Source organism: Eublepharis macularius, chromosome 6, assembly GCF_028583425.1.
Source record: "Eublepharis macularius isolate TG4126 chromosome 6, MPM_Emac_v1.0, whole genome shotgun sequence".
Classification (NCBI taxonomy): domain Eukaryota; kingdom Metazoa; phylum Chordata; class Lepidosauria; order Squamata; family Eublepharidae; genus Eublepharis; species Eublepharis macularius.
The window spans coordinates 48,714,925-48,741,535 of NC_072795.1; the positions used below are offsets into that span (position 1 = coordinate 48,714,925).

At 40.9% G+C, this 26,611-nt stretch overlaps 1 protein-coding gene across 2 annotated transcripts in view; it reads right to left on the reverse strand.

Moving 5' to 3' along the window:
• Positions 1-274: 274 nt before the first annotated feature.
• The window catches only part of PXYLP1 (2-phosphoxylose phosphatase 1), a 134,483-nt gene continuing 108,146 nt past the window's right edge, over positions 275-26,611 (reverse strand). For both annotated transcript variants that reach the window (XM_054982158.1, XM_054982157.1), the window contains exons 5-6: positions 4,899-5,041; positions 275-2,838 (exon numbers count right to left, since the gene is read on the reverse strand). In XM_054982158.1, coding sequence (XP_054838133.1) covers positions 1,907-2,838; positions 4,899-5,041 — 1,075 coding nt within the window. In that variant the 3' untranslated portion in view covers positions 275-1,906. The remainder of the gene's footprint in view (positions 2,839-4,898; positions 5,042-26,611) is intronic.

Consider the following 26,611-nt stretch of genomic DNA (forward strand, 5'->3'; position numbering starts at 1 on the left):
AGTTTTATTTCTGAGACCTAGAGCTTAAGTGCTTACACATTCCTGGTTAGAGTCCCTGAGGCACTTTCTGCAAAGAACTCTCATTAAAGTCATCTTGAAAACTGTGAGCCTACTCCAGGAATTACTTCAGAATAAATGGTTTAAGTCTGCAGCCCGACTCTGATAAAATGCCAAGCTTTTAATATTCTTGCAATGCATCCTGCATCCCCATTGAAAAACCAATTAAATTGCAAAGACAACAATCGTTAGAGCAACAAACAAGTAAAACAATCAGTACTGCAAAGATCAATTTTATAAGCTCTATTTAGAATACCACATACAGCAAGATAAGGGTTCATGAACAGCTACCACCAAGAATTCTTCCAAATTTTATTTATAGGAACATTCAAATGCACCATTTCAAAAGAGGCCTACATGCCTATAATGTCAACCACAAATTAAATTACAGCCCCTTTGAATTTCTGTCACTGTTTCAACACATATCCCACACTAAATTATGTTAAAAACTCCAGCATTATAAAATTTAGCATTCCATAACTAAAGAAAACCTTATCCAAGTTGACTAAAAAATCCCGTATGACACAAATATTTAAAAATGGAGCTGTGACATCCTAACAGTTCATCAAAGTAAAGTTATCCATGACAATTGAGTCATCTGTTTACTGTGATTAAAGGAAAATGTTTGAAAGCAGTTTTTGGCATCCCCTTTACAAAGAAGGTAAAAAACATTTAGTATACTCACTGTACAGTAAAAAACAAGACTAAGCGTATAAAATGTCTTCCTAGTCTATAAAAGTACTACAAATGGACTACAAAATTAAGCATTAAGTCAAATTCTTTTTCGGCTACATGCAGCCATTACAACCAAATGCTAAACACTGCTTTTCATCACAGCACATTGATTTGAACACATAAGTAAACAGAAAGATCCTAAAACAATGTATTAAAAGTCCGATTTAGAGTTTTCTATTTCCCATCTAATGACTCTGTATTTACTTGTTAATCCTTTTCTAGCATCTGGCACAAAAACCTGTAATTTGTGTTCGAACTACACATAAAGTGCTAAAAGTGCAAAGAACGGAACGTTTATTTTTACGCGTCCTGTGGTTGTCTTTGTATGTGATACGGTGGTTTGGTTCCTGCCAAGCTGGGGGGAGAAGGTTCCACAAGAAGGCAGTAATGTTTTAATTGAACGGCTTCTTACACGGATCAGCCTGCATTGATTGTGCAAAAAGGTGCTTTCGATGATGGTGGTGCCCCGCAGAAAGTCACGGCATGTTGGTAAGCAGGCTTCCCGCAATTTCCAGCCCATCTATATAAGAACCTATTGGTAAACATTCCAGTTCCCACACTTTGTTCCCACCATACATTAAATACCTTTCAGCAGAAATCATGCTGTAAACCTTCTGTAGGATGGAGCCTCCATTATATTTTACTCTTCATATTTATAGGTCACATGCTACAGAGCTGTGTGTGCAAAAAGCATTTGTATTCATGTGTCTCCAACTGACCTATGACTTCAGTGGATTGTCACTTCAGAAATACTTTAGCTATATACCAATAGAGAAATACTGTATGTTATTCTAAGAATTTGAATTTTTTTTGTTAATTACCTCTGCAGTGGTATATCAAGGAACCAGAATATACATAGCCAGTTCTTCAAGCAATATCCATTTTACAGCAGCTTGGAGACAAATCAAGTTGACCAGAATGTACATAGATCCCGTAATGGGCATTAGACTTATTTTTTTCTACTTCATACCATTGTAGAATGAATTTTGGCAAAACTAAAACCGTTTCAAGCTATATTCATTTGCACTTAGGCACACAAGGATTTGACAATGTCAAATTTTCACAGAGATGTCCTTTCTGAAAATACAAAATGTAACATTTATTTCTTCCTCATTTAGAACAATCTTCTGCGACATGCATCATAATAATTGGTGCTATTAAAAGGTGAAAACATGTCCTGTTTAACAAAATGGACAAATTTCTCTAAAGGGCACATTGGCTTGTTGTAACGCCGGTTATAATCCCGGCAGAAGGAAGTCTGTGATGAGACATCCACACCATTATAAAGGATTCGAATGAAGTGTTCTTTGTTTTTTTTCTCATCTTTCCACAACTCAAAGACTAGTCTAGCTGCAAATCTTGGAAACCTGGCCTCTGTAATGCCTAAGGCACTAAGGACAGGTGACAACGTGACATCATGAGCAGAGTATAGAACAAATAATTCTTCACTCTTGCCTTCTGTAATACGCTGCATACGATTCACAGTCTGGTTAAGAAGAGGATGAGTTGCCAGTAGTGCATACAAGTAGTAATATTTCTTCTCCTGCCTCTCTTTTTCATCTTCAAGTTGATGTGTTTTAATGACTTTAAAGTGCTCCATGTTAATGCAACCATTCATAGTACATGGGAAACTGACATTATGGCAAAAATGGCATAACATAGAATCTATAGGGTTAGAAGCCCTTAACTGTTTTGTGGGGATGCCAATTATTTTTGCCATATCCGCGTATGTTTTTTCCAAGCGTATGTTTGTCACACGTAGGCTATACTGTCGACGTTGATCTTCTCCAAGGTAATAGTTTCTTATTGGGCAAACACAATTTCCAGAACAAAAAATGGTGCTCCACTGGTGTCTAAAATTAATTTTCTTCCAATCAAAATCTGGCAGGAAGGCATACAGTAATGCCAGCCCGCTCTGCAGTGTTCGACTTTTTCCAGTGGTCTCCAAGTACAAGTGTTTTGCTGACCAGTCATTTGGCATCAGGTTATGCTTCTTTATATAAATATCCTGTAGTAGCTGCCCATTTCGCAAATGCTGCACAACCCCTTTACAAAAAAAAAGGAAATAATTCTGTCATAATAATGCTTAAGAGAGACTCCAACTCTAGTTACAGCCGTTTATTTTCATTTTTCAGCCAAAAATGACTCTCAAAGTGAATCATAGGAATAAAAACATATCAGTATAAATGACATTAAATGAAATGTTCAGTGGAGGTTTGTGGATGAATGCCTTGATGTTTCGTATCCTCCTTCTGATGGTCCCATCAACAGCAACTGGAAGCAGATAGGAGGGGGCTTCCCAGCTGTTATTAAAGGGTTCAGTGTCCCTAGCTGGGGAAGAAAAATCAGATTTTCCATCCATTTAGGTGGGCTCCAGAAAGATAGCACCACAAAAGGGAATATAACCAAGTGCATATTACTAAAACCTAAATTAGAATTTAGCACACTATATTGCTTAGTACAATGGTAGAATGAAACGGCTGGCTCAATAACTTTTTATGATGAACAGCTTACGAGAGTACGGTATTTTAAGAGGCACTAAATGGTAAAGTCAAAAAAAAATGAACTTCTATTTTCCAAAGCTGATCAGCTTTCAGATAGGATAGCTGCAAGAAGCAATTCAGGCAACAGCGTGCAGCCCAGAGAACAACATATTCAGATTCTAGATGGAGATTGGATGTTTTGAGTCCCAATTTTCTAACGATAAATCAGGCTTTGGGATAGGGGTGGACTCAAGTGCCTATCTACGTTTCTCAGGTCACTTAACAATGATAAGCAGATTTTGTTTAGGGGTTGGTACCCATAAAGAATTATGAAAAAAAATCTAGCTTGACTCAAAATTTGTACCTATGGTGGCTGCTGTTTCTTTAAAGGTTATTTGGAATACAGAACAGTCTACATTTTGGATTTACTGTCTGAAGTCTATGTAAACCAAATGGCTGAATTCTTACTAACAATTTTGTTACACACTCATTTCAATAGCATCTCTAAGGAGATAAGCTTTAAGGAAAGAACAAGATGTCAGGAAACCACGAGCATGTTTGGTTAGCTGAAATGAAAAGCTGGACCTTTCACAATAAATGGAACACAAGTGGTGGATAGATATTTCCCATGATTTCCTGGCTGCTACTTAAACATCATGAAACTGCACAGGCTTATCGGGTCATGAAAGAAAACAGTATAAAAATAATTTAGATGGCTTATAGTTATTTAAATTATTTCCTATACATTTGTATCACCTTACCTAAAAATCTCAAGGTGGATTACAAAAAAAATGTGCACAACATGAAATCAATCTAAATTAATTTTTCATACTGAAGATGTTTATGAGAAAATGGAAACAAATCTGGTTTTCACCTAGGTACATAAAAGTGCATGTGGGATGGGTCTCAAAGCCCATGATGAAGCAACCTTGCAGTAGCTAAGCAGATGTGAACCTGACCAATAACTGGGTGGGAGACTACCAGGGTACTACATATCTCTGGATCTTATGAAGGGAAGTAGAAATCTGGGAAGACATTGTGTCATATGACTTGCTTGTACAATGTATTATGTTCTTAACATCAACAGCAAACTTGACATCAAATTAATTTGGGTGTAAGATTCACCATGAAAGAACTGAAATATATGCATTGGAAGCAAATTTTCCAAGGTTAGTTATTGCTGATGACCAAACAGAAAATACTGTGCTATACTATAATCCTGTAGTTCATTCCTCAGTTCCTTTCAAAGGAAAAATGCATTCTTTCAGGTGTCCATCTAAAAGATGAGAGGGGGTGAAGAGGAAATTTATATTTCAAAATGGCCATCCACTTAGATTCAGAGGATTATGCAAGCAAAACTATAAAATCTGCTATAGATACATAGTGGTTTATGGCAATGCTATCATAACTGTATTTTATTGTGACGAATTAGAAAGTGCATATGCCATCTCTTCAGAGACTTGTTTGAGGTGGCTCCTCTGGAATGTACCAACACATCCTTTAGGAAAATCATTTTTAATACTTTGAAAGTGTCCTGGAAGTTCCAATTAAGAGAGAAGCAAACAGCCCTTTGGCATACTGATTTTTGCTGGAGGTGAAAATAAAACAGCTGTATGCACTCACCTGTCTGTGTAAGCTCTCCCATTTCACATAGCAAATGGCTGGGGTAACGAGGCATGCCGCTCAGAGTGCTATCCATTTTAGCTTCTGATCCAAGTTTAGACATATGGCCAATAAAAGCTTCAAGCTGAGGGTGGGAAGGTTTTCTAAAGAGATAAAATAAACACAAGACCTTTAAGTGCATAAAAAAGCTTAAAAATGTAAAGTGCTCCAATTATGTCAATTCATATAATTTCATGATGAAGGCTTACCACCTGCTGGGGGAAATCTACTTTTATAGAAATTAAATATGTAGACTGGCAGATGGCCACCAATGCCTGAAAGAATGTATAGCACGTGAACAGAAAATGAATATGAAAGGGGTACATACAAACAAAAGTACTGAAAACATCCAGGACAACAATCCAATTGTCCGTTTCTCAGATAAATGACTTTGCTGGCAACATACCTACTGGCCTTCTGTATCATCTGTGTAAAACGAGCAATACCTTCCCACTCAGACCACAGTTTTATCTACCCAATGTATTCTGATTTTCAGAACTTATCCTCATGTGATAGATATGAATTCTCATGGCAGAAAGAAATATTTCAATTAATGCCTGCTGCATAAAATGGCCTAAGATCATCTCAGGATGACTTTGTCATAGCAAAAATTGAGAAACATCCTAAACCACACCTTAACTCACAAAACAAAGATCTGGCCTTCTGAAAAAGGCTTCTTTCTTAGCCTAAAACTCCCAGTACCAATGGAAGTTAAACATTAAAAAAGGTTACTTTATACATACATTGAAACTGCAAACTCCACCATTCAAATACTGATAAAAGCAGAAAAGAGGCACATTTCAACCAGTAAAAGCTCAGTATAAACAGAAGTGGTAAAGTAATTTTGGCATAACATTGTCATATTTCATGTAACTCTTTTAAACACTGCTGTAAACCCTTGACACAGCTAATAATAATGGAACATATTAATATTTATTTATGAAACCTCTTAGTACAGAAGATCAATTGAAAGGCAATGGCTGCTATCAAGAAGCCTACAAAAAAGATCAGAATGAAATGTCCACAAATCCAATTGGGTTGGCTTTCAGGAGGGAGAGCTTCTGCTGAACTGCAAGATAAATGAGAGGATGACACCTAAGATATGGTTTGTAGAAAGGCAGAGGAAGAACAGGTTGAGGGAAAGAACACTGGAACAATCTCTTCCCCAGCTGTGGATGTTGTAGGGGCTTGTTGGATCATAGAAGCTTTCCAGCTTCTGACTGAGTTGTGTGTTCTTATCACTGCAGCCAGGATATCATAAAGGGACACGGTACCTGATAAAACATGAATTGTGAACAATTCTCTGTGGAAATGAATTCCTGGCATCAAAACTTGACCCATTCCAGTCAACATCCCAGCTGCATGCAGCATTCTGCACCAACTGAAGTTTCAAGAACAGTGCATTGCAGTAATATAATTGAATGTACATGGAACCCAAGACGTTCATCACAATGGCATCCCAATTCATCCACTCAATAGTAGCACTTCTGGCTTGTTGGAATTAAACTTTTATTTTATTTATTTATTCAATTTTTACCGCTTCTCTTCAATTAAGCTCTTGAAGCAGTTCACAACAACACAACAGTCAAAACCAATACAAAAATACAATATTCAATAAAATAATAATAAAACAATAGTCTAATACAAATAATTAAAAACCACTCTAGTCCCAACCTTGGCCTATAAAATGCTGTGAATCACATAAAAATTGCAGGTAGATAAAATGTGCAGCAATTTGCTCACAAAAAAAGCACACAAGTTCTGCCTTACAGAGTTTCAAAACATCAACAGGTCCTGCTGAGCACAAGTGCCTTCTGACAGTGCATTCCAAAGGGAGAGTGCCACAATTGTCAAGGCCTTCTTCAAGTCATATCCCAACAGGCCTGAAACCATCTGGAACAGCTTCGCCGGCCTACACTGTGCAGAAGCAATGGTGGTGGGAAAGTGCTGTTTCTTTGTTGCTATCACTGCCGCAGAGTATACTTTAAGATACGGGCAAAAGCTCATTTTATCAGATTTGTCCCTAATCTTCCGCCACTGTAGCTGTCTGTCTATTCATTGATCACAGTGCCTCAATAAACAAAGGTGCTACCTGGGCTTTAACACTTGAGAGAGGACACCCAGGAACCATTGCATAAACCTCTTGGGTCATTTCCAGAAGTCAACCAAGGCATCAACAACAGCATCAACCATATCAATAGGAAAATTTCTCTAGACCCATCAGAAAACCATTTTGGTCTATCTGGCTCTGAAGGCAGATGATTTTGATAGATCCCCCATCCCTCCAGAGTGTTAGTATCCCTTTAAGTATAAACCCATGCAAACACTGATCTATCCACCACCAGAACAAATTCCTCCACTCTCAGATCACATTCCTCCTACCCAGAACAAAATATCAGATCAAGAGCGTAGGAACAATTATTACTAGTTATAAACATGTCTTTCTTCTAAACAAATGGGTAACAAAATAAGGTAACAAAATAAAACCATTGAACATCACACTAGTGAAGAGTGATGCTCAATCAATATAAATGGCTTTGGAAGCAACCAAACAGGTATTTCCAGCAAACAAGAAAACAGATTTCCTGTTCACTAATTTGGCTATTATTCCAACAGAGAACCTGAATCATTACAAGTAATGTAGGGCTAGCACAGTCTTCTGTGCAGACCGGTCCCATAGATGTAACCAGAGAGTCTGCCCTGGTGATTCCATAACTATAGGTACTGATTCCCAGGTTACTCATGAAAATTCCACTGGTTGCATCTGTAGACTTGCTATACTAGACATTGCTTCCTCCATGTTGCTATTCTGTGTGGATGAGGCTGAATATCTAACTTCGCCAATGTAAGGATATATTTCAAAGTTTCACAACAAGGCATGTGGCACAGATTCATCACACATTCCATTCTTAGCAACATTTTTTCCAGTGATATCTAGTCATTTTTTTTCTTTTCTTAGTCACATTTTACAATTTGGAAACATTTAGTACATATTGCTCCTTTCATATGATGGTCTATAAAGGTAAAGGTAGTCCCCTGTGCAAGCACCGAGTCATTACTGACCCATGGGGGGACGTCACATCATGACGTTTTCTTGGCAGACTTTTGTTATGGGGTGGTTTGCCATTGCCTTCCCCAGTCATCTACACTTTACCCCCAGGAAACTGGGTACTCATTTTACCGACCTCGGAAGGCTGGAAGGCTGACTCAACCTTGAGCCAGCTACCTGAACCCAGCTTCTGCCGGGATCGAACTCAGGTCATGAGCAGAGCTTGGACTGCAGTACTGCAGCTTACCACTCTGTGCCAGGGGGCTCCTATATGATGGTCTATATGCTATGTTTAATCTCTTTAAAAATGTATTCAACAGGTTTTGCCATTTCTCAGAAAAAGATTCTCTACCATGTTTGAAAATACACGTTGAAGTCGAAGGCAACCAATTGCATGACTAATAACTTGAGACTGGCTACAAAAAAGTATGGTTTCTACCTGAACATTTGCATGCACTTAAAAGAATTTGGTCAAAAGACATGCTTGCAACTGCTTGCTACACATGTCACCAACTTCTCAAAGTTACTTGAACCACAAGAGGGTGCCACATTACCATTTCAGTGTAAACATACTAGTCTTTAAAAATGGATCATTTCTGTAGGACTACAAAAAGTACTCACCAAGATTTTATTATACAGTACTATTTACCACAACTTTATTCTCAGCTGAACATCTTGCTACTGCACAGAACAGCAACAAAAACAACTACTCTCAGAGGGAGCCAGACTCTTTAACTTGCCTGACATTCCCAGCAGGTTACTGCATTGAAAGGCCACTGATGGCCAGGAGTAAACCAAGCCTCAGAAACGCTGGCAGCATGGCATCGGACGCTTGGTTTGGATCAGGCCAGCTGCTTCTTCCCCTGCTGAGTAGCCTCTGTAGTGCTGCTGACACCACAGGAGCTGGTTAGCTTGCTCCTCAGTCGTTTTAATGTCCCGAATCCAGGGAGTTAATATTTATTGAGAGATTTAAAATCCCAAGTGAAGTGATTAGCGATATTTTGGAGTTGGAATTTTGATCTCACTAAGAATCTTAACTAACTTGGCAAAACCTAGAATCCCCCCTCCGATTACATACGTTAACTAGTTTAGCATAACTAGTGAATAATCTATATGTTTCTTGGTTAGATTTGAATTTTCCATCAAATTACCACCAAATACCATTTTCCATCAAGTATTCACATTCCATGTAAAAACAAATAGGCAGGGAGGTGGTGGTGAAGTTATGCTACCTGCTTTTATTGCGTTCCAAGCCTGTCTCTTCCTGCCTTTCTTGGGATACCAAATGTCATCATATTTCTATCTTTTGGATGTCTGTTACAGTCTGTTTTGAAACTGAACATTGTATTTCCTAAACAAGAAATTTTTCCTGTTTGCAATTTGGCAAGAAGGAGCCTTGAAAATGCAATGGAAACCACAGAGTCACAACTGGATTTCTCACTGAAAGTAAACAAAAAAGGACAACTAATTAATGCAGCATATATATATTTTTAAAAGGAAAGAATTAATGCAAAGATAATACAAGTCAAACGTTGGAAATAAAATGAAAAAACAAAAAACAAAAAATGTACAACCCTAGCTTAAATGGGCACAACCATTAAAGATACAAGCATTACTACCAAGATTAAGAACTAGGGGTGTGCAGCAGCAAACAAACAACTCTCCCATCCCAGTATTATTTACATCTGGGTATTAGGAATACCGTAAATATTTGGTATTCCTGATTTTCATGTCTAAAAATATTGGCATAGTATTTGGAATTCCAATATTCACCTCCATTAATTACAATGAGGAAATCTTCCCCATTATTCCCTGTGGGGAAATCTTTCTGGGGAGCTGTAGGGGTCATTTTTTTAAAAGCTAACTACACCAAACTTGCAGAGTTCTAGTCCCATCTATCCAAAGACTCCCCCCAACCCCAGTTTTAAGTGAATTGGACCAAATGCTCCTGTAAACAGGAGAAATGGCCCAGTTCTACAGCCCCCTAAACAAGCTGCCCTAGCCTCTCTCCATTATTTCCTATGGTGGAAAAATCAAGGCTTTCTCTAGGGCACAGGAAGCCTTAGTCAACACACAATAGCAACCAATGACCAAAAGCCTCGCAAAGCAAACAGCACCAGCAAAGCCCAAGAGAACTACCATCAAACCAGGAAATCACACCAGAACCAATGTCAAACCAGAGAATCACATAAGACATAAACTGAAGCAAGGGACATGTTACAAACTCAACAGAACCAGTATCACTCAAAGATGCCAAGCAGAACCCAAGACCAATGCAAGCCCAACAAAATCAATGTCAAATCAGAGAACCCCACCAGAAAAATGACAAACCAGAAAATCCTAGCAGAATCAATGCCAAACCAGTTTCAGGTGGATCACTTGTTGATCTGTAGTAGAAGAGGAAGATTCGGGTCCAGTAGCACCTTAGACACCAACTAGATTTCCAGGGTGTGAGCATTTGACAGTCAAAGCTCTCTACATGTTGTAATTAGGTTGACAGAACACGTAAATTTAGCATATGTAATGCGAAAAAATTCCTATGTTCCAATTCAACCCTGGAGGATCCATTGTTCCAAATTTGCAAATAAAGTCATTTCCAGCAGTCTCTCGGCATGTTTTTCCTTATGAGTTTATTTGCTTGAGAACTCGTACTCTGAGATCAGAGATGGAATATCCTAGAAGACTGACATGTTTTCTCACTGGTTTTTGAATGGTGTGGTTTTTGATATCAGATTTATGTCCATTCTTTTGTGAAGGGACTGACCTGTTTGTCCAATTAGAGAGTTGAAGGGCATTGTTGACATACATGATGTTGAATGAACAACTGAACGAGCCTGAGATGGTATAACTGGTGTTGTTCGGTCCAGCGATTGTGTTGTTGGAGTGAATATGGGAACAGAGTTGGCATCTTGGTTTATTTCAGGCCCTGGTCCCAGAATTCATGTCCATGTTGAGACATGCATTGCTGTGAGTGAGGAATTGTTTAAAGTTTGGGGGGGGGGGCTATATGTGGGCAAGAAAAGGTTTGCCTCCCAATGCCTGTGAGAGAGCATTATCATTGTCCAGTAAAGATTGCAGTTCATTAATGATACGTTGAACTGGTTTGAGCTGGGAGCTGTATGTGACCACCAGTGGTGTTCTCTTGTTCAGTTTGGGCTTATCTTGTAGCAGGTAATCCCTTGGTATCATTTTGGCTTGGTTGATTTGTTGTCTTACTACATCCAGTGGGTACTTTAAGTCTAGAAATCTCTGTTGCAGATCACACAGGTGAGAATCTCTGTCAGAGGCACTGGAGCAGAGGTGGCTGTAGCAAAGAGCTTGGCTGTAGACAATGGATTGTTTGGTGTGTTTGGGATGGTGATTGGAAGCATGTAGATATGTTTGGTGATCAGTAGGTTTTCTGTTTAAAATGGTTCTTAAGTTTCTGCCATGTATTGGTACAGAGGTGTCAAGAAAATGCACTTCTTGTGGGGACTGATTCATGGTCAGGTTGATGATAGTGTGGAAACCAGAGAATCTCAGCACCCAACCTAGCAAGCCAGTAATACAACAGCAACAGCCAAACATACGTCATATGGCAAGCAAGCAATACTGTCACAGATATACACAAACAGTAACGTGGCTTCCCTCCCTCCTCCTCCTGTTGCCTGGGAAGCCTGCAAAAGTGTGTGTGTGTGGGTGGGGGGGGAGAAGCTGCTAGAACCTTTAAAATGTGATTCCTGGATATTCCTGAATATATACAGATAATTCAGTAACATAAATACTAGCTTATCCGAATATGCCAGATGTACCCAAAGAATTCTGAATAGTTATTTTTCAGGATGTATTTGGTATTTCTGAGCCAAATCGTACACCCTTTGTAAGAGCCTATGAAATTGCTTATACCAAGACTGCTTTTTAAAAATCCGTCAATATTGCCTACTCCTAAGGATCTCAAGCATTCATGGTCCCACTCAGTTGAATGGATCTTGATCTTAATTAAGGAGTAATTTGATTGCAGCCTTAAACATTTAACAATGCACTGTGATCTCATTGCTTCCAAAAGAATTTAGTCCACAGATGTTTGCTGGGCTGTGCCCAGAAGTGAATAGGTTAGAAAAACTCTAGTTTACAGTTCTCCATCAACCTTTACATTCCAATCACAACACAAGTACCTTCTTTAATACATCTTTAATTCTGATGTTCTCTTATAAAATATGATCATCTTTTTGATGTTTAATTAAAAATCTTTGTTTCAAATTAAGATTGATGTACCTGTTCTCTTCTAAACTCTGGTCTGGTGTGTATGCAGCCTTTTAAAACTTGCAGCAAGTTAAAACTTCACTTAATACTGTGAATTCACATATATTTTATCATCCTAAGCCTTGGTTCAGCAGAAACTAAAGCCAAACCAGTCTTGACATGAAAGACCTCATATAAAAGGCTGCAGTTTGGTAAATGCTAATTTTCAGCCTTGGGCAGCAGCACTGAAGATCACAGAAGGGTCACTGAAGACAGGATGTTTAAATCCTTTCCCCTCATGGATTGCCTATGATTTAAAATGTTTTTCCAGAGCTGAAACTGACTCTTGTGGGAAAATCCATGGATTCAGGAAACTCAACTGTAGAAGACTCAATTGCAACTTTGGAAAGGTATTTTAAATCATAGGCAAGCCTTGGAGGGAAAGGATTAAATCAACTTTCCCAGCAAACCGTTGGGATTGTCTGAGCAGCTGCCCAAGGCTGCAAATTCGCAATTTAAAAAACCTTACCTAAATCCCAATACACAGGTTTTTCAAGTCAAGTCTGGTTTGGCCTGAAATCCTCATGTCCAAAGCCCAGGGTGAAAGAGGCAGAGGACACTCAAACCTTTCTGCATGCATACGTAACTGGTGATAACCTAATTCTGTCAAATTTCATCTTCAGCCACTGCAAAGCAAGTGTCAACTGTACTACAGGAAAAATATTTCCAGTGATGAACATCATTCACATATTTATCAGAAAGAACACACGGTCTTGGTTGCATGGCAAAACTATTGTTTGGGCTCAATCAAATGCCTCAAATTTCAGCCAAATCTAGCAAAACCAAAAGAATTTTTACGGTTTTGCACTGCCTTTATTCTCTCCTGAAGACCCAGGAACTTAATATAAGGTTTAACTCTATCATAGATCATTGATCAGTACAATCCAGTTTGTTACAAAAACAAAGCAAAGCTCAACCAACTCCATAAACATCTTTCCACCTGATCAAGTGGTTATGAAGTAATGGGCAGATTTTTCTCTATCATTTTATATAATAGGCACTTGCTTGGGAATTTTATAAAGTATGTGTAGTTTCTGTGAATGAAAAGTTAGTGTAACTTGTATATTTAGAAAACTATTCACTTGTACATTTAAAAAACTATTTGCAAACCAAAACTCAATATGGCCTCAAGTTTTAAGGAGAATGATCAAAATACTTCTGAGTAGATGGCAAGGAACGTTATATTACTGCTTCTAGTCAGTATTACTCTTCATCATATTATCATTCATTTGCTACCCCTCAGGACCTCTACTAGACCAGTTTTAATTGATTCCTAAAGATAAGGACTCATGTCTACTATTTATTTGCTCAACCCATTCATAACTTATTAAAACTGCTGGGAAGGGTGAGGGAAATGGAAAAATTATAAATGAAGATAAAGATGTCAGCCAGGTAAAGGAAGCTAGGATGAGGCAAGCATCCCTTGTGGTTCTCCTGGATCTTCCACTGGCATTTCATATCATCAACCATGTTATTTTTCTGAATACTTGGCTAAGTTGGATCTGAGTAGCATCATTGTACAGTGACTCCATTTCTTCCTGGAATGTGTGTTTCAGATGGCAGTTCGGTACCCCATGGTTTGTGGGGTACCATACAGTTTTATCTTGCCACCCATGCTATGAAACACATTTGGTTAAATATATGGGGAGGTCATCCAAAGATTTGGGTTGCTTTTCATCAGCATGTAGATGATACTCAGCTATCTCTCTTTTTTCAGTGTAGTCATAGGGAGGCAATGAAAGTTCTGAACCAGTGCAAAGGACTAGTGATATACCAGATGGGGCTGAATAAACTAAAACTTAAGTTAAGACAAAACTGAAGCATTCCTAATCAGAAACAAGATAGCCTTGGAGTGGGTGTCATACCTACACTGAATGGATTTTATCCTTGAAATTCCCTGTCTAGAGTTTGGAAGGGGGATTACTCCTGGATCTCCTGATACTCCAGGATGGCCAGGAAACAGTTATATCCTTTAATCAGCTCTGGCTTGTTTACTTCTTTTTTAGTCATGGCTTTTTATGCTTTCACGACATCTGGACAAGACTACTGCAGTATTTTCTACTTTTGAAGAAAATACCATCTTCACTGTTTTCCAATTAGTTCTGGGCCCAATTCACAGTGTTTCCAATTAGTTCTGGACCCAATTCACAGTGTTTTGAATCTAATTCTAAAGCCCGGAACGGTTTAGTATCTAGTTTCATCTTCTGCCACACACTTGAATGGATGCTGAGGTCATCTTTAGAAATCCCTCTCCATTTGCCCCACCATCCAAAGTATGCTGACAAAAGTCTGCCTTACCTCTTCCTTACTGGTATTTCATTACCTACTGAAGATCTATTTGAGAGGGTACTTAGTAGAGATGGGCATGATCCGCATTACGAACGAAAAAAACCCACGATAATGGCGATTGCGCGATCGTGACCTGGCGGATCATGATCGTCCACAGCCAACAATCCAGCGGTCGGGAGAGGCCTGGATCGGGGTGTTTGGGCTTGATTCGGGGATCCAGACACTCAGGCACCAGCAATCTATTCCCCTGGCAACGGATCCAGGGGAATGCCTGAGCTCTGTTTGCCCTCCTTCTGTCACCCTGGAAACCTGAATGGAAGCCCAGCTTTCCTTGATCAGCAGGGCTTCCTTCCAACCACGGAGCAGCAAAGCAGTCACCAGTTGGGAGAAGACACCCAGGGAAGGGAGGAGGTGTTCTGTATCCATGGGCACTCCAATCTCATCCCTGCAAACCCTGATAGGCAGCTCTGATGGCCAAACACAGACCTCCTGTGTTGCTGAATAGGACCCATGCTTATAAATAGCCGTGGTCTCCCAGGCTGGGTTTCACTTTCTGCGAGCAGTGGAGTGGGACAGAGCTCTTGCTTGCTACTTGCTAGCCTTTGGAGAGAGAGAGAGAGAAACTGAGAGAGTCGGCTGCCGCCACAACCCACCTTCCCACATAGCTGGGAATACCAGCGTGCCCCGCTTTGGCATCCACGATCCATGGTTCGGGAATGGGAGATGATCGGTGTGGATTGTTAATTTGGGATGATCCGCTGGCTCGTAAATATTTTTTGGATCGTGCCCGTCTCTAGTACTTAGTACATAGGGTTTTGATGCTGTCATGTAATAGGAAGTGTGAAACTGCTGCTGTGAGACTGGTTATAGTGTTTAGACTATAGTATAAAGACTGGTTATAGTGTTTAGATGGTTAAATATCTTTTTCATAACATGGAGGCTTATTTGTATTGATGCATTTTTAAATTTTGTATTATATTATTTAATACTATTTTAAATTAATGAAATCCACAGGGATTTGGGTGGAAAGGGTAGCTATAAATGTTTTTTATAAAAAATGTTCAGAGATCCCATTTCATAATTTTGTCAGTACAAACATTCAGCAAAACACCAGTACAAGCAGATACTATCTGAAATTTTGCTGAATTTCTTGGATTAACCCCCCCACACCCATTATAATGAATAACAACAAATGCACTTATATACCACTCTTCTGGACAGATCCCACTCAGAGCAATGAACAAATTCAATGTTGTTATTATCCCCACAATAGAGCTGGGGATCTGGGGCTGAGAGGAGTGGCTTACCCAAGGCCACCTGCAGAGCTCAGGGCAGTAGTAGAAGTCGAACTAGCAGTATGCTGATTCACAGTCCAACCACTTAACCACTATGCTACAGCAGCTCTGAAAAACAGGCTTGAGTATGCAAATTGAGATTCTGCAGTATTGTTTACTGGCCAGCATATTAGAGGAAGAGCTGCTCAGGCAACTATCAAGACGGCAAATGTGCGCGAAGGTCTGTCAGATGAGTCATGGCAAGGGAAAACTTGATGGTGGTTACTTGAAATAGTCTCTCTGACAAGCTTTAGAATTTCATTTCATCTGTCTCTTTACTATGACCCCATTCTGCTGAACCTAATGCATTAGATGTATCATGTGCATGCACTAGATTGGGTTCATCTTGTTCAGGTTTGGGAACGGACCTTGGAGGAAATCAATGATTACTCACCTTGTAGGTAAAGGTGCTGGGGAAAAAATAAGGACGCTTATCCAATTATTCACTAAATTACTGCTTACTATTAATTGCATGAAAACATTGTCAGAGTATATCAGTTTGAGCTGTTAAGGTGATGTGAATACAGCCTCTTTTCTAGTTAGGGAAAACAACTTTAACAGGTTGAAATTTTGAGTGTTTATTTATTTATGTTATTTATAATCTGCCTTTCTCTCTGGTGTTCAAGGTAGATTACACAAAGAAAGTCAATAAAATCAACAGTATGGGACATCCAATAAACAATGCAATAGGATTTGGATTGCAAAACTCTAAAACCAACAGGAAATCTAAGGCAGCTTAAGCAAAGCATAACAATTAGTATGATCCACTAAATGATGCAAAAATTGCGTAGTAGGATCCTGCTTACAAGCAACAGACAGTGTAAACTATCCACAGTATTACAGCAACATAAGGAACAAACTATATACAGTAGTACAGACTACAGTCCCTAACATTTTACTCAAGTACCTTTCTAAATCGTTTTGTTACAGTACAGCCTTCCTACCTGTATTAAACAAGCCCTTTTGAATAAATCAGTTTTTCATATAGGAGAATGGGAGCCTTCTAGACCTGATCAGGCGGGCTACTCCATAAATTGGAGGACCACAATGAGGAATGCATGTGTATGGGCAGCAAATGATTTTGCCTATTTGTAGGCTGGCACCTGCAGAAGGCCCTGTTCAGATGAACAAAGCTGTCATATCGGAGTACAGAGGGAGAGGCAGTCCCACAGATATGAGGGAACAAATTCGTGAAAGGCTTTGTATGTGATTGCCAATACTTTGACTGAGCCCAGTTACTGATGGGAAGGCAATGGAGTGAATACAGAATAGGAATAATATGCATACTCCATGCAGCTGTGGTATTCTGCACCAACTGGAGACTTTGAGTTGATTTTGAAGGGAGACCAATTACAATAATCTACTCTCAACATTATGGTGATGCAGATCCAGGTGGCTCAACTGGCCATATCAAGATAGGGGGCAATTTTCCAGGCTAGAGTGGGTTGAAAGAAAGCGTTCTTTTTAGTTGCATTAATTTACTTCTCCAGCAATAAAGTTGGATCCACTATAACCCCAAGCCTCTTAACTGAGGCAGAAAGGGTCAGTTAAGCCCCATTAAAAATGGGGAGCTCAGTGTCCTTTAAGATCTCCACCTTTGAAGCCAGCAGCAATGCAGTGATTCAGGATCTCTACTGCATCACCAGGATAGGAATATATAGAACTAGGTGCTATCAGCACAGAGATGACAACCAACCTACAAACTATGAATGATTTGTCCTGAAGGTGTTAAACAGAGTTTGAAAAGCATGGGGGATAGAACTGCTCCTTGTGGAACCCAACAGATTAATCTCAAACTGATAATAACTGGTTTTTAACAGCAACCCTTTGAGTCTGGTCCATGAGGAATGATTTAAATCAGTCCAAGGCATATGCCTTGATACTTACCTCTGCCCCCAAGTGTCTCAAAACGATGGCATGGTACACTCTATCAAAGGCTGCAGATAAATTCAGTATGAGCAAGAAAGAGGTATGGCCTTTGTCTACATTCAAATGGAAGTAGTCCACTAAAGCCAGCAGGGCTGTCTCTGTTCCACAGCCCAGCCTGAAAGCAGGGTATGACAACACATGATGTTAACACAAGGTAGGTTGGGGGAAAACCCAACCCAAATTGAATTTAATGTGTGACTGTGCTCACCTTCAAAATGGTGGGGGTGGGGAATAGGCTCCCAAGGACAAACAGAGACAAGAGTGGCTTTGCTGGTTCCTGCTTTCCACCCAGTGCACTCTTCCAGAAAGAAAAAGGAATCAGGGGAAAGGCTGTTTGTCTTACTGCTGGAGAAAAGTGCACATGAGGGGGAAGCGAGGACCCCTTCAGAGCCCATTCTCCTCCCCACCCCTACACCATTCTGAAGGTGAGCATGGTCACATGTTAAGTGGGATTCCCCCAACCCACCTCACGTTTAGTGCATGTGCAATTAATATTAATAACAACAACACTGGATTTATATACTGCCCTTCAGGACAACTTAATGCCCACTCAGAACGGTTTACAAAGTATGTTATTATTATCCTCACCCTGTGCGGTGGGCGAGACTAAAGGAGCTCCGAGAAACTGTGATTGACTCAAGGTCACCCAGCTGGCTTCAAGCGGAGGAGTGGGGAATCAAAACCCGGTTCTCCAAATTAGAGTCCTGCAGCTCTTAACCACTACACCAGAGACTGAAAAGGGTCCAGAGCAGATGAATTATTCACTACTGCTCTCAATTACGTTGCTCAGAAAGTAGTAGTAGTAGTGGGGAAATTTATCATTTTTCCATTCCAAAATGCTCCTCCCCTCAAGCTGTTTTTCTCCTTGATAGTACTCCAGATGAACATTTATCCTTGCAAACATGTATCTGGAGAGGGTGTGTGTGTAGTGAATAAGGACCCATTGCAACTTTAGTACTCTAAATTGTGGCCTGTTCAACCAGCTTTTCTTGATAAACAAATCTCCATGTAACACTGTAACATATTCATAACACAGCCCCCCCTCCCCCAGTAAGCAAATTCTTTCCTCCAAACCCTTCTTTAGTTCCCAACAATAGATATACATGCACTCACATTGCCTTATTAACTCAAATGGGATCTCCTATGACAATGATTGCAGGCAAACGCTAGTAAGTAGTAACTTAAACCATGCATTAATTTCCAAAACTTGCATCCATTTATAGGATAAATTGTTCCCTTTTCCACTGAAGTATTCCAAACTATATCAGGCTAAAATCTAATGATGTTTAAAAGTAGTACAGTTGCTCCATTACTCCCATGAGCAGTGACATTTATGATTAACTTTGAGAATGTGTATTTTGAAAGCTCAGTATCTATAGTGGTAGACTTCAAATGATATCCAGACAATGAAAGCATGGGCATACATTTACAAAAATGCATTCTCAAAAGGCCATATATGAAAGTGCTAGCATCTGCAAAGGAAAGAGTCCTGGATGCCAGTATTCTACTGACTGCTCTGTGAAAACTTACTCTTTATAGGGGGAGGGGGGTAGAAGGAGGGCTGAAAGGCAAGTTGTATTTCAGATTCTGCATGACCAATTACTTTTCCCAAGGATTTTTTAAAAATTCAGATTAGCAATCTTGCTGTTGAATTGGCCAATTTACAGATGCCGCAGGAGACTGAGTATCCAGGCAACACTGTGAAGGTTGCTGGGACTGAGAAGAATGAAAGAAATTACTCTGTTTAGTTTGAAGGATTAAGCCCCCAGAGAGTCTTACAATTTAATTTCCATAAAATCATGGAAGAATAAAAATGCAAGTTATTAGTCATGCAATTTTAACCCCCCTCCCCTTTTGATAATTCAGGGATTGGGGAATATGGCCAGGGATGGTTCTTTTTTTAATAAATATTTTTTTAAAATACATGCTTTAAAATCTGGTTAACAAATTGTCAGCACAAAGTTCATATAGCAAGGGATATAATTGCCCATTTCTTGAAACTGTAATCGTGCTGTTACTTGTGGTTGGCTTGTTTGCCTTTTCATTTTATAGCATTTCCGATGTATTACACATTGTCTGAAGCTGATGAAATAGTAGGTCAAAATCTCCATTAGAACCCTCTACCAACTAGAACCAAGAGGTCTATTTGAGAGTAAATTGCTAGGAGGCTGCTGCTGTATCTGCAATTTCTTGTCAGTATTTCTGCCTGGTTTTCATGCATTCAGTGAAGCATAAAAGAATATCTAAGTCCAAACAAAACCATCCATTTTTCTCACATGATTTTGTCCACCACCCAAATTCTACATATTTGAACTATACCACTATATTCAATAGCAGGCAGCCTCTGCTATGTGTCAGAACAAAAAGTGTTTGTGTGAACATACAGATGTGTGTGAACATATATGTACACACACATATGTATGGGGACGAGGGAGGTATGGTGGTGGGACACGGGCTAAGATGAGAAGGACAGGGAGATATGGTAGGGCTCGGTGTCCTTCCAACCTCCATCCCATCCTGAGAAATGCTGGATGTGGAGTTAGGAAATTTAGCCCCCCTTTGACACTGATGTTGTGCAACACCAGATCCATAAACAATAAAACCAGAATACTGCATGACTATTTTGCCATGAGTGATATGGATCTGGTGTGCATGACTGAGACCTGGGTATGGGAGGACGAAACAATCGCCTTGAAAGAACTGATCCCCCCCCTGGGTTTTCAGTCCTCCATCAGTCCCGAATGGGAGGCTGGGGGGAGAGGGGTGGCGATTCTTGTTTGAGAGTCTTTCTCCTTCAGACCGCTCCCTGCTCCGGAGATCTCTGGCACTGATTGTGCGGGTCACCAAGGACAGTTTGGCTATCTGTGTGGTGTACTGACCACCTAGTGCACCAGCTGTCATGCCTGTTGGAGGCGGTAGCAGGGTGGGCTCTAGCGTACCCATGAATGGTGGTGTTGGGAGACTTCAATGTTCACGCCGATGATACTGCCTCTACTTGGGCTGCAGACCTAGTGTCCTCCATGGCCGCTCTGGGACTCTCCCAGATTGTTTCGACCACCACACATCAAGCAGGACACACACTAGATTTGATCTTCGGGATGGGGATAAATGTGGATCTGGAAGCAGTTGAACAGGTGCCATGGTCAGACCCACTCGGTTCTGAAGGCTCAGCTGGATATCCCCCCGCCCGGCAAAGACGGCAAGCTTATTTATGCTCGCCCGCGGAGACTCATGGATCCAACTGGTTTCCAGAATGCTCTGTGGGATCTGATACTCCCTGGTGGTTCATTGGATGAGCTGGTGGAAGACTGGCAAGTCTGTCTCACTGAAACCATTGATGAAATCACACACCCCCCCCCCCCCGTTGCCCTCTCCACCCCTGCACCAGACTGGCTCCCTGGTATACAGAGGAGCTACAACGGATGAAGCGGGAGCTATGACAGCTTGAGCGCGTATGAAGAAGCAAGAACATCTTATAGGATGTTTACGGAAGCTTATGAGATGGCACTGAAAACTGCAAAGAAGGATTTCTACACAGCTTCCATTGCATCAGCTAGCTCATGCCCAGCAAAATTGTTTAATGTGGTTCGGTCTTTGGTCTCCCTGTTGTGGGGGAGACCGTCAAACTTTGAATTAGGATATTAGCTGTGAGCAGGGCTTTTTTTATGGGAAAAGAGGTGGTGCAACTCTTTATTATCACATGTGTGCGCGCAAAGCGCGCTCTCTCTCAGCAATGCATGATATTGTCACTCCCAGAAGTGACGTCATTCCCGGAAGTGACGCTGCTTCCCGGAACCCAGCACAATGCATTACAATGAGATAAACGTTAGTAAGCTTTGAAAATTACACTATTATGAGAAACGGTTTGTTTCCTTTCTGTATCCTCTACAAAAAGTAAAATCTTCCATTCCCTTTCCCAAACATTTCATTTCTTTGAAATCATATTTTTAAAAATGCAAGAAGGAAGGGGCCTCTAAAAATCCAAAACCCATCTCACAAATCTAAATTCTAACAGATTCCCTCTGCCAGCGTAGAAAAAATATCCAAAATTCTTTCTCAAAATTCCACAGAGTCTGAAATTCCTAATCTAATGAATATTGGATTTTCAAATTTTCAGGGAGGGTTTTGCTTTACTGGAGCAATTCAGAATTAGATACTCAACTTTAGCTGCATTACTTAGTTTAAAATGGCTTTTTTTGTTGTTGCCTGCCAACTCTACCTTGTCAATGGCTAAGCTGTTATGATATTGTGAAATGCTCATAAATATTCCAATGTCCCAGACAAACAATATTCATAAAAACTTCCTTAACACCCATATATCCACTGCAATTTCAGTGATGTTAATCAGTTGAGGGTGGGAAGAACCATTTGAGTCACAGCTATTAAGACGTAAGAACACCTATATGCTGATGAATATATTGATGAAAGCCTTCTGTGACATGGACACAGCTATCCATTCCTAGCATAAAACTGGAATAACCATAACTGATATTTTAACTAATACAAATAACCATAACTAATATATTTAACTAACACAGAACCAATCTGCATTCAAAAGCTGTGGGAACTATTACAATGTCAACTTCAGTTAACAAAAGAATGAAAGCAACACACACACAGCCCCCCACAGCCCCATGAAAAGAAAGCAGAATGAACTCAAAGCAGCACACATACACACAGCCCCACCCACCCACTCCCCCAATGAAAATAAAACAAAATGAACTCAAAGCAGCACACACATACACAGAAACGTGTGTATGAAATGAAAGCACATGTGAATGAAATGAAAGCAGACTGAACTCAAAGCAGCTTAACCTCCTCTGGAGAGGTAGCTCTCTTTCTCTCTCTCTCACTCAAGAATGAAAAAAAGCAGAATGAACTCAAAGCAGCTAAACCTCCTCTGCAGAGCCCGTCCCAGGCCCCAGCTCTCTCACACACATAGGAATGGGAATAAAGCAGAATGAACTCAAAGCAGCTTAACCTCCTCTGCAGAGCCTGCAGAAATCACGTGGGCAGATTCTACTGCTGCTGGAATCACGTGCTGGAATCTAGAGCTGCCGGAACGGCGTTCCGGAGTGTTCCCCCTCAAAAAAAGACCTGGCTGTGAGGCTTTTGCGCACTTTTTTGCTGACAAAATCTTGTCTCTACACCATGACTTGCCGGTAACAATTGACACAGTATGCGAATTAGAGGCCCTTTGGCCATCTACTGGTTTCAATAGTAGATTATTTCAACCCACTCTCTGGAGATGAGATTGACAGGATCCTGAGAGCGGTGAGACCTACCACGTGCTCCTTGGAACCGTGCCCATCGTGGCTGGTGAAGGCCAGCGTAGATGGGCTACGGATTACCTTGGAGGCCACTGTCAACATGTCCTTGAGCTTCGGGGGTTTTCCTGGAGCACTGAAGGAAGCTGTGGTTAGGCCTCTTTTGAAGAAACCATCTTTGGATCCCATTGACTTGGTCAATTACTGCCCAGTTTTGAACCTCCTGTTTCTGGGTAAGGTGGTTGAGCGGGTGGTGATGAAGCAGCTACAGGGTTTCCTGAATGATTCCTCCTCCCTAGACCCCTTCCAGTCCGATTTCTGCCCAGGATACGGGACAGAGACATTGCTGGTCGCCCTCACCGACGTGGACTTGTCAGCAGCATTCGACATGGTTGATTATGGCCTACTGACCCACCGTCCTGCCAATGTGGGGATACGAAGGATTGACTTACACTGGCTCATCTCTTTTCTCCATGGTCGGGAACAGAGGTTGGCGCTTGGGGAGAAATTGTCATCCTTCCACCCTTTGGTGTGCGGTGTCCCTCTGGAAGTAATACTCTCCTCATTACTGTTTAATGTTTATATGCGCCCCCTTGCCCAGTTGGCGCGGAATTTCAGACGTGGGTGACATCAATATGCTGATGACACCCAATTACATCTGATGATGGACGGACGGCCCGACCCTACCCCGGATGTCTTGGAGCGTGCCTTCGAAGCTGTGACTGGGTGGTTGAAGCAGAATTGGTTGAAACTAAATCCCCCAAAGATGGAGGTCCTGCATGTGGGTCGTGGGTTCATGGGCACGGGACTCCGGCTCCCTGCTCTTAATGGAGTGCCGCTTGTGCTGGTTTCAAGATTTAGGAGCCTGGGGGTGATCCTGGATGCCTCCTTGACCATGGAGGCACAGGTCACAGTGGTTAACGACACTGGCCAACAACATGCACTTGACAAAACTTCTGAACAGAATCTTATAAATGTAACACAGCAATTATGCTGAACATTTGTGGAGGTCAATATCAGGGGCTGTAAGTAAGAAATCACTTTTCTTACATGTGCTCAGAACTGGCCTGCCTGCTATGTGAACCCAGGCAATTGCCTAGCATGCCAGAGAACAGGGAGCACAAAAAGAGGCTTGCTGGTGGCCAGCAGTAGGTCCTAGTGGCACCAGTGGCCTGCTCACCTTCACTTGCCCCCATGAAAGAGCGAGGCAGCAAGAGTAGATGGCTAGCTGCTCGGTCACTACAGGCATTACTCCTTAGCTTTGTGGCAATTCAGGTTGAGGCAGCTGGCCCAGCCTGCCTTCTCCAATGCTGCCCACATGAAGTGGGGAAGGCAGGAGGAAGAGCAGCCAGCTGTTTGATCCCCCGTGTCAGGTTCTGCGTGGTTCTGGCTTTGCAGTTCCTGTGGGTGGGAGTGTACCCAGTTTCTCTTCCCCTGTGAAAGACATACGGCATGGGGAAAATCAGATTGCCACTAGCTCCGCTGAGCCAGGCCCTGCTCCCTTCTGGCTTTGCAGTGTGGCTGACAGCACACAAAACCCCGGATGAAGGAGGGAGGAAGAGCAGTTGGCTGCTTCTTCCCCTGTTCCAGGGTCTACCCTGAACTGACTCTGCAGTGGGTAGGGTTGTCAACTCTGGGCTGGGAAATCCATGGAAATGTGGAGCCTGGGGGTGGGGGAGGGACCTAGGCAGGGTGTAATGTCATAGAGTCTTCCCTCTAAAGCAGCCATTTTCTCCAGGTGTCACCTGGAGATCAGTTGTAAAGGCTCAGAGAGTGCTCAGGCCATGGCTGGGAGGGGGGGATGGCAAGCTGCAGGAGGGGTGCCATGCAAATGCTTGCTTAGAGTTCCTAAGGCCTTTGGGCTGATACTGCACTTGTTCAGTCTACCTACATGAAACATCTACACAGGTAGTTTTCTGCAGCTGCAGAAGTGGAGGTTCAGGCGCCCAAAGCTTGCAGTAGGTTCAATTCTTCCCAGAAAGTAAAAATTAACAGGCCTTAAATTATTTATGCCTATTTGCATAATGGAAGACAAATTCCAGTCTCCTGCATAGATAAATGGAAGAAAATTATTCAAGAACTTGGAGCTTTTATGATCTAACAAAAATACAATGCCAAGAAAACTCAAGCAGTAAACATAAATTTGGATCTTTTCCCCCCACGGCTTCCAGCTGTCTCTACCACTTGCTCCTCAGTTACATCATTTTTTCATCTCCCTGTCTCACTCCTCCTGCTCCATAAAGTTTATCTATCATTGCTCCATTTTACTTATTTATTCTCTACATTTATATCCCACTTTTCCTCTGGATAATGACTTCCTACTTAGTTTATTTTCTACGACTTTAGTTTCTTGAACACACTGCTCCTTAGTCTTGATCTAACTTGACATCTTGAAATATTCTTCAAAGCATGTGCCAAATCATTCTCTATGCCACTGAACAGTCTGTCATAATTATGTTCAACCATACGTGAAGAGCAAGTTTTTTAAAATTAATTCAACCACCATATGCCATAAATGTCACAGTAATTGAATGTGTTTTTCTCCTCATCTACCTATGCAACTGGGTATCCACCATACTGAGGTCTGATTCAGAGTACCACGTATGCTCACAGGACTTTCCTATTTTTACTGACCCAACTAGCAAAAACTCAAGTTTTGCAACTCCCCCCTGCCCAAACATTAATGGTTGATAATCATGAGGCTACAACATTTACTTTCCTCCTGTTGCCGTTCAGAAACACAGTCTTTCTCTATGCCCTTTAACAACAAGTCTTTACCTTTCTAACTTCAATTCAATTCAAATACCTTTAATGGCATACAAAGATCTAAGACAGCACCTTTATAACTTGCCCCATCATAAGTACACAGGATATTTAATACTGGATGGCCACAATATTATTTTTATATCCCAAAGGATAGTTTTCCAGTATCTGCAGCAATAAGCACTCACTAAACTGTCCCCTTTCTTTATAGCTACCATGTTTTGTTTTGTTTTTAAAGCACGGCTAGAAGGAACCACTAAATGACAGGGATTTTGTGTGTTTTCTCAACATCCGCATCTAGTTATCTATATACAATAGATATGGGTCTCTCATTCTCTTTTGGCCATTTTTATGAAACTGGACTACGATATTCTACAAGTTTTAATCAAGCACTATAACTGGCTGATGCATGCAAAATTAACATATGGTATTATGTACATGAATTCATTTTTAAAAGTACAAGGGAAAGTTAATTATTCTGGTGAACAATCACAAAAGCATGTTTTCCCTATGGAAACTTACCTTGATTTTTTAAAATGAAAATGTTAATTGAAATTTGACAGGAGAAAGCTCCAAGGATTTGGTCTGTTTACTTATACCCAATCCACACTATTTATATGCCACAATTCTTAATTCATAAAGCTCAAGAATGACCCCTAAGCTATCCTGCCTACCCATTAAAAGTCGATAGGGCTGCAGCATAATCTGTGTAATTAATGAACTCCATCTGTGGAATACTAAATGAAACAAAGAATGGAACTG